Here is an 8,791-nt window from a genome sequence, read left to right as displayed (position 1 = left end):
CACACACACACACACTCACTCACTCACTCACTCACTCACTCACACACACACTCTCACACACACACCCACACACACTCACACACAGATTAAACACAGAATGTGTTTGTGAATCCTGACCTTTAACACTTTGTGTGCGCAGCTGCCGGTCAGCGTGTATGAATCTGTGATTGACATAATCAGCGGAGAGGTGAGTGTGTGTGTGTGTGTGAGTCTCAGTTGTGTGTGTGTGTGTGTGTGTGTGTGAATCTTAGGTGTGTGTGTGTGTGTGTGTGTGAGTCTCAGGTGTGTGTGTGTGTGTGTGTCTGTGTATAGTGTGTCTGTGTGAGAATGTTTGTGTGTGTCTGTGTCTGTGTGTGTGTGTGTGAGTCTCAGGTGTGTGTGTGTGTGTCTGTGTATAGTGTGTCTGTGTGAGAATGTTTGTGTGTGTCTGTGTCTGTGTGTGTGTGTGTGAGTCTCTGTGAGCGTGTGAGTCTTAGGTGTGTGTGTGTGTGTGTTAGGTGTGTTTGTGTGTGAGAGTCTCAGGTGTGTGTGTGAGTCTCTGTGAGCGTGTGAGTCTTGTGTGTGTGTGTGTGTGTGTGTGTGTGTGAGTGTTAGGTGTGTTTGTGTGTGCGTGTCATGGGTGTGTGTGTGTGTGTGTGTGTGAGTCTCTGTGAGCGTGTGAGTCTTAGGTGTGTGTGTGTGAGTGTTAGGTGCGTTTGTGTGTGAGAGTCTCAGGTGTGTGTGTGAGTCTCAGGTTCAGTATTGTTGTATGACTATGAATATTGATATATTAGTAATAATCATTATAATATATGGTCAGCAGGACAGGAGACATGCAACAGATGATATAGAATAATCTCAGGTCATCCAAAATTTGTGAAGTTCGTTGCTTGACAATTTTTAATTTTCATGAAGTTCACAACGCAGGTTCGGGAGGAGCCTAATCAGCCAGTCCTGCCAATCATCGTTTCGACCGTATATAAACAGCAGTCATTGTTCCGTCCAAGCGACTATTCTTCCGGCATAGTGGCCCCGCCCTGACGAGCTTCAGCTGTTCACCTCCGACGAGTAACTTTCCCGTCCTTCGGTTTCGCCTTCCGCCACCCAGCCGAACCCAGCTTCCTCCAATTCCGGTTCTCGTACCGGCCACACCAGCAAGGAACGAGGTCGTCCTACTCGGCGCCCTCCTCCAAATTTGCCAAGACGCCGCCACACACCACGGTCATCCCCGCCTCCGGCCAGGCAGCCACAGACCCCAGGCGTCTCAACTTCTCCGCGCCTTCCAGCCCAGCCGACTCCACCAGGACCATCGTCAACTCCCGACATAACAAAATGGACAGTTAACGGATTGCGGCACGCTCTTGCCTCCGCAAACATTCATTTTTCCCGTAGGCAAACCAAAGTACAGTTGTACGCTCTTTACACGAAGTCACTATCTGGAGAGAATCCACCAACTGTACCTCCCGCCCGCCCTCAAAAAGCTTCCAGTCGACCGTCTAAAAGAGCTAGGCTAGCCTCGTTTAACACGGAGGCCGAGACAGCCCCGGGCTCTACCAGCGTTTCCTCCCCGGCCGCAGCACCTGCACTTGCTCCTGCGCCCACCTCTGCAGCTGTAATCCCCGCCCCCAACCCAATAGCGCAGGTCTTAAGCCCTTTGTTTTCACAGGCCAATTTAGCCCCTCAAACACGCTCCCAAGCTCCCACCTTCGCCCTTGCCCACACCATTGATCCTCCTGTCCAAGCCCACCTTTTACCCACCTCAGATTTGCTCAGCCTCGCCCATTCCTCACAAAATCCCGCTCCCATCCTTCCTCCTCCTACTTCTTTTCCAACTATCTCCGGAGTGCCCCCCAGCGTGAGGCTGCCTCCGCAATCGTGTCCCGCTCCGGTCTCTTGTCTGCATCCCCCCTATATTTCCTCATCTACTTCTTTCTTTCCTTCTACGAGCACAGAACCCAGCGTGAGGCTGCCTCCGCAAACGGTGCCTGCCTCGTCTTTTCCCTGTCAGCCTTCCTCCCTCTAACGTTACTCCAGCCCGTCCTCCGTCCTATACTCTCTACACGACCGTTCCAACAGCAACTCCTGCTCACGCCATTGCCATGGAGCCCCCATCCGTGTCCATTCCGCTCCGCACCCAAATCCTCTCAGGTATGGACGTGGACTTAGCATCTCTTCTATCTCCCATCCCACAAAAAGATTGCTATCGATCCCTGGACTATGGCATTTTTTCCGTGACCCTTAAAGATTCAGCCTCTAGCTCCAATCGCATTCTTTCACTCGCAGAATTCGTTCTAGCATTTGGAAAATATACAGATGTAATCTGTTCAGTTTTTCCAAACCGGCGTAAGGAGCTAAATGATTATCTCTCTATTATCGCTGACTTTTCTCTGTCATTCGGCGGCAGCCACTTTTACACTTATCACAAGCTATTTTCAGCTAAATGTGCGACAAGGGTCCCTCGACTTCGATTTGTATAATCGTGTTTTCCTCGGCTGCCGTAACATCTCCTGTTCTATTTGTAGGTCTCTCGTTCATCAGTCCCACTCCTGCCCACTAATCACTCAGTTCTCCGAACCTTCAGTCTCCGCCTACCTCCGAATCTATCAAATCTACATCATATGTGCCACAGTCCGGGTCAGATCGCTCTGCCCCTGTTAAAGGTCGTTATTCTTCCATTCCAAGTCGCCAAGTTTGCAATAACTTCAACGATTTCTGCTGTTTCAGGCAAAAATGTTGTTTTTTACATGTGTGTAATTCCTGTGCCGGTGCTCACGCCCGCCCCGTCTGCCCCGTGTACAAATCTTCAGCAAAAAACAATAAAGATCTAGAAAAATACCTCTCTTCTCCTGTGAATGTCTCAATGTTATCTCTCGAACTAAAAAATCACCCTGACAAAAATTTTACCCACTATTTGCTTTCGGCCTAAAACAAGGTTTTGATCCCGGTCTTGAAAGTCTTCCAGATGCCACTTTTGTCTGTAATAACTTACAATCCGCACTGTCAGAACCAGATATCGTAGATTCCCTCCTCGCAAAAGAGGTGGATTCTAATTTTATGATCGGCCCATTCGATTCCCCCCCCGTTCGACGTACATCGCATAAACCCTATCGGTATAGCCACCAGAAAATTCTCGGGAAAGAAGCGCATCATTATCGATCTCTAATCAGTCTAGTCCCCCTCTCAGAATTCTCTTTACGCTATCACGATGGCGACCAAGCAATTAAACTAATCAAATCCGCCAGCCGCGGCGCATGGTTAGCAAAAATCGACATCACGTCAGCCTTCAAAGTCATGCCATTAAACCCCGATTTCTGGCATCTCTTCGGAGTACACTGGCGTAACAAATACTATTTCGCCGTCCGCCTGACTTTCGGTTGTAAAAGCAGCCCGAAAATTTTCGACATGCTTTCCGAAGCCCTGTGCTGGATCCTTGCTAACAATTACAACATCCCCTACCTAATTCCTCTGCTAGATGATTTCCTCATCGTGTCACCCAGACATTCTCCTCCGGCCGCCCACCTCAGCACAGTTCAAAGAGTTTTCTCCGAACTAGGCATTCCAATTGCATCCGAGAAAACTGAGGGACCAGCCACCTCCCTCGAGTTCCTCGGAATTCGCCTCGATTCAGTCAAATTCCAAGCCTCGCTCCCTAAAGAGAAAATCGACAGAATTTCCAACGTAATTAATAACCATACTTCGGCCACAAGAATTTCCAAATGCGACCTTCTTTCCCTGCTAGGCCGCCTAAATTTCGCTATGAGAATCGTGCCCCAAGGCCGCCCTTTTATCGCCCACCTTCTCTCTCTAGCATCCTCTGTCCCCGGCTTAAACGATTTAGTCCCCCTGAATGAATCGTGTAGAGCCGATCTCAATCTCTGGCTTTTGTTCCTTAATCGATGGAACGGCCTCAGCTTTTTCTACAACGCCCACGTCGCGCTAGCCACCGACATGCACCTGTTCACAGACGCAGCCCCCTCAGTTGGATTCGGGGGGTATTTCCAAGGTCGCTGGTTCGCTTCAACATGGCCTCCCGAACTCCTAAATTTGAAACCGTCCTTCTCCTCCGCTCTATTCGAGCTCTACCCAATCGTCGTCGCCGCAACATTATGGGGGAAAGAATGGGCCTCTAAAAGCATCCTCTTCCATTGTGACAACTCCGCAGCAGTCCACTGCATAAATAAAGGCACATCCAGTTCCACGTAAATGCCTTTTCTAAGACGTTTGATCTGGACGTCTGCCTGCAACCAGTTCATAATTAAAGCAATCCATATACCAGGTTGTAAAAACTCAATTGCTGACTCTCTTTCCCGTATTGCCTTTCAGAAATTCAGATCATTAGCTCCTCAGGCAGACCAGTCACCCACACCAGTGCCTCCTTATTCGGACCTGACGTTCCAGTAAACCACCCTCTCCTCCATCTTCACGACTTATCCACCCATCTCATCCTCCAAGCCGTTTCTCCAAGAACACTCAGCTCATACTGGACGGCTTGGAACTCTTTCAAAACCTTCCATTCTCACCACAAGCTTCAATTTCCTGACTTCTCTCTCACAACTGTTTCTTCTTTTGCAACTTTTCTCCACCACTTCAAACAGATCCAACCCGGCTCCATAAAAACATATCTTAGCGGTATCCACTTTTTCCATAAACTAATTTTCGGCCGCCAGTGCCCCGCCATCAACAACCCTCAACTCTCCCTGCTTTTAAAAGGTATTGAAAAATCCCAACCCCGCCATCTAGATTCTCGCTTGCCCATCACCTGTGAAATATTACGCAATTGCTTACTCACCCTTCGTTCAGGTTACCACTCCGAAAACACAGCCAGATTACTCGATGCCCTTTTCATCCTTGCTTTCTTCGGTTTCCTCAGATGCTCCGAATTCACCTGCAATTCCAAATTCAATCCCAGGATCCATCCGGCCTTCTCCGACCTCCAAATACTGGACAACGACACAATTCGCTTTAACATCAAATGTAGCAAAACAGATAAATTAATGCACGGCCATCCAATTTTCATTTTTAATTTACCCACCCCCCTCCAGCCTTACCAATCCGTTGCCCTCTTCTTGGCTCACAGACGTTCTCAAATTCAGTCTCCCACCGATCCTCTTTTCGTAGACGACAATAATAGCCCCATCTCCAGACATTGGTTTCAAAAACACCTCAAATCAGTCCTGACTAAATCAGGCATTTCAGCAAACCATTACTCCAGCCATTCCTTTCTCATAGGTGCCGCAAATTCAGTAACTTCAGCCGCCCAAAACGGTCTCCCCGAAATCCAAATAAAGAGCTTAGGCCGGTGGTCTTCGAACGCCTTCCATTCTTACATCAGATCAAACCTTTTCCAAATCAGACAAGCACACCAATCTCTCATTCAATAATCCAGCCACCACGCACCTGTCTTTCATTAATCAACAAATTACTTTTGTTTTGCAGAAATAGCAGGGATTCCCCTTTCCCGGCCCTTCACCTAGCCCAATGTCTCAAAGCAGGGAATTCCCTGTCTCACAATCATAAATCCCTCAGTCATACGGCCAGGACCAACCTCCCGCTTGGGGTGGAGACGGGTAGGGTTAGGTATATGTAAGGTGGGAGGAGTTGGATCTGGATCTTGTGTTCTGCAGTGAGGACCATCTCGCCGCAGCAGAGACTTTCTCTCCCGCAAAATTTTAACCACTTCACTGCCACAGCAGTGAGTTTTTTTTGTTTCTTTTCTGAATTTATTAAATCTTTCCACTGTCGCAGCAGTGGCTTTCCTACCCTAATATCTAACAGCTCATCGCCGCAGCAGTGAGTCGTCCTTCAAACCCAGCAACATTCCTTCATCACTACTGCATTAGTGACAAATCCTCATTAGCTTTTACCCATCAGCAGCGATCTCTTTCTTTTGTTAAGCTTTCCTCTTCGCCATAGCAGAGTTTTCCCCATCGCTCCCGCAGGAGCGTTTTTTCTCCTTGATGCGTTAAATAAGTCTTTTGGGGGGGGGGTAAAACCAAATTTTTTATTTCTCCAGTTGGCGACGAGCTTGCTGTCCTTTATAAGCTTTTTTTGGGGGGTTTCTTACTCGGAGCTCAAGCCGAGCCTCGGGTTTCGAGCCTCCTTCACGGACCGCAAGCCAAGTTTGTTTTACCATTGCCTGGCAGGGCTGAATGTGCGGGCGAACTGGTGAACTGTTGCTTTGAGTGATCAGCTGTGTGTGATGTAATGAGGAAACAATCTTCCTATAAACTCACCTGAAAAGTTGAGCTCGGAGTTAGAGCTGGGCGATAAAACGGTATCGATATTTATCAATGGTACACCATCATCGATAACGATAGAAAAAATGTTCGATATATCGCTCGATTAGTTTCACGCTTTTTCCATTTAAAGTTATGAGTGACAAGCAGACAGCTGAGAGAACACAAACACATGCTGAAATGAGTGCCTGCGATGAGGAGACTGGGAATCAAAAATAAATATTAGTCTTAATTTGAAATAAAATTCGCATTCGACGCCGCTGTGAATAAACCAAGTAAAATAACAGTAAAAGACTGGTGGTTTTGAATAACAATACATCGAGCTAGTCATTCAAAACATGAAGAGAATGACAAGCGGTCAAGTAACTTCATCTAGAGCACTGGAGCTGGACTGACTCTAATAGAGGATCGACATAAACTACAGACTAAACCAGACTGATTCCTGCACTGCTCAGCTCAGAGGTTTCGGTCTGTTTTGCTCCATATCACGTCTCTTCTCTCAGTCTAGTGGACAGAAAACATCCAAAGAGTTGCTTTTATTGCACTTTCTGTAGATTTCAATCTTTAAAGAGTTTTTTCTCTTACAAACAGCAAACGTTACAGTTTTATTCCTCTCTATATTCTGAAGGTTTGTTCATATTTCATTCACACTGATTTATACAACATTTTACTCCTAAAAACATGGTGAAAATGTGTTTGTTTTCTGACACACGCGCACTCACTCACTCACTCACACACTCACTCACACACACACGTCGTAGAACAGTCGTAGAAATCAGCCTCAAACTCTCTCGTGTCTGTGTGTGCGTGTGTGTGTTAGGTGAGGTCCCGTTCAATCATGAGATCCTGCGGGAGGCGAACGCTCTCTGTCACCGTCTGCCGGTTCTCAACACGCTCAAGTTCAAGACGGACTTCTATGATGTGAGTGTTCCAGTTCTGTGCTGCTCAAAGCAGACGTTAGTGAAACGGTCATTCAGACGCTTGATCTGCTGAAGCACATTCACAGTGACTGAAGTGTTTTTGGTGACATGAACAGTTGACACGAGTTCTCTCCTCCTGCAGCAATGTAATGACGTGGGTCTGATGGCGTACCTGGGATCCATCACCAAAACCTGCAACAGCATGAACCAGTTCATCAACAAGTTCAACGTGCTGTACGACAGGCAGGGCATCGGCAGACGCATGAGGGGCCTGTTCTTCTGAAGCTCCTGCTTCTGTCTCGCATCTCAATCTCATTTCTTTCTGGCCGTTAGCGCTGTTAATACAATAAACGTGATGTCTTTGTGTGAGATGCCTGTTTAACTTTACCGTCGCATGTAAAGATATCACACACAACCCTCCTGTGATTTAGGCAGGTTTATTTCTATAGTGCTTTATAATTTACTGATTCCTGTTTATTACTGTGAAATTCTATAATTTCAGCTTCATCTATAAAACAGCTCTACAGAATACAGTATCATTATTCAGTTTTCTGCTCAAGTTATTTAAGTATAGATTTTTTTTTCTGAGAACTTTATTTCAAGAGGTTGGAATAAAATCACAACTTTATTCACACAGCATCTAAACGCACAAGCATGTTGTTTTAATTTTTTTTACCCTTTTTTTTATACCTGTTGTTTTCCAGTGCAAAAGTGATTGCTTGGCCATTGGAAATAACTGGATTAGACTGCTGAAAAGAGAAATATGGAGCGCTGCGCGGCCCACTGTATTAGATTAGATGAGCGGAGAATGACACATACAGCACAGCTTCCAGCTTTAACCCTTGCAATCTCTGTAAGTCGCTCCACAGCTCTCATTCTGCCTTTAGGACATTAGCATTTTAAGACAAACTTCCTAATTAATCATTAAAACGTGTTATCTACTAAATATTTCCCAGGTGAATGTAATTCAGAAACAATGTTATTTAATAAGCTCAGGTCAGTAAGTTCAAAACAGAAGTCTTTATTTTAAGAATGAAGTTGAAAAAAGATTCTTACACGATCTGCTAATGCATGCATACTGAGAGATTTATAAAGCCATTTTAATAGATTACACCAAAACCAGGCTGTGTGTGTGTGGGTTTATGGTGTTTCTTATGCTCACGCTGCAAAACTTTAAATGCTAACAGCTGTGAAGCTCGAGCTAATGAGGCTCGAACCTGCTGCTTTTACACGAGCATCTGCTTCCTGCAGCCTCAGGCTCTCAGGATTCAGGACAGACTCACGGGGTGAAAACTACTCCATATTTTATTCAACTTTCTTAACATCAATCCTAATGAATGAATCACAATGAATGCAGAAGCTCTAGGCGCTGTCTGGCGTCTCGGCCGCGGGGTAGGCGTGTCGCAGCGGGTCGTAGAGCTCAGAGCGGTAGTTGTAGGGATAAAGGTGGGCGTAATACGGGTGTGGATGCTTCTTACTGACGGCCACCCGCAGCTCCGGCTCGTCCTCTTCCGTCACGGGCGCCGGCGACGGGGCTTTACCTTTGATGGGCCGCGGCGGGTGGGCCGTCGTCTTACGCCCTCCGTGTGTCCGATGCTGCTGTAGTATCTGTAATACGCCTGGAAATCTGGACTTTGCCTGTGCCAGCGTGGATCA

The 8,791-nt window shown here is 46.8% G+C and overlaps 1 protein-coding gene across 1 annotated transcript in view; it reads left to right on the top strand.

The window, feature by feature from the left end:
- The window catches only part of LOC107716513 (COP9 signalosome complex subunit 6-like), a 10,450-nt gene extending 2,678 nt beyond the window's left edge, over positions 1 to 7,772 (top strand). The window contains exons 6-12 of the mRNA XM_016522988.1: positions 140 to 232; positions 1,646 to 1,834; positions 1,927 to 2,127; positions 4,303 to 4,376; positions 5,416 to 5,546; positions 7,036 to 7,136; positions 7,278 to 7,772. Coding sequence (XP_016378474.1) covers positions 140 to 232; positions 1,646 to 1,834; positions 1,927 to 2,127; positions 4,303 to 4,376; positions 5,416 to 5,546; positions 7,036 to 7,136; positions 7,278 to 7,418 — 930 coding nt within the window. The 3' untranslated portion in view covers positions 7,419 to 7,772. The remainder of the gene's footprint in view (positions 1 to 139; positions 233 to 1,645; positions 1,835 to 1,926; positions 2,128 to 4,302; positions 4,377 to 5,415; positions 5,547 to 7,035; positions 7,137 to 7,277) is intronic.
- The last annotated feature ends 1,019 nt before the right edge of the window (positions 7,773 to 8,791 follow it).

Source organism: Sinocyclocheilus rhinocerous, unplaced genomic scaffold (assembly GCF_001515625.1).
Source record: "Sinocyclocheilus rhinocerous isolate Xijiao unplaced genomic scaffold, SAMN03320098_v1.1 scaffold2736, whole genome shotgun sequence".
Classification (NCBI taxonomy): Eukaryota; Metazoa; Chordata; class Actinopteri; order Cypriniformes; family Cyprinidae; genus Sinocyclocheilus; species Sinocyclocheilus rhinocerous.
This window is presented reverse-complemented; position numbering and strand designations above follow the sequence as displayed.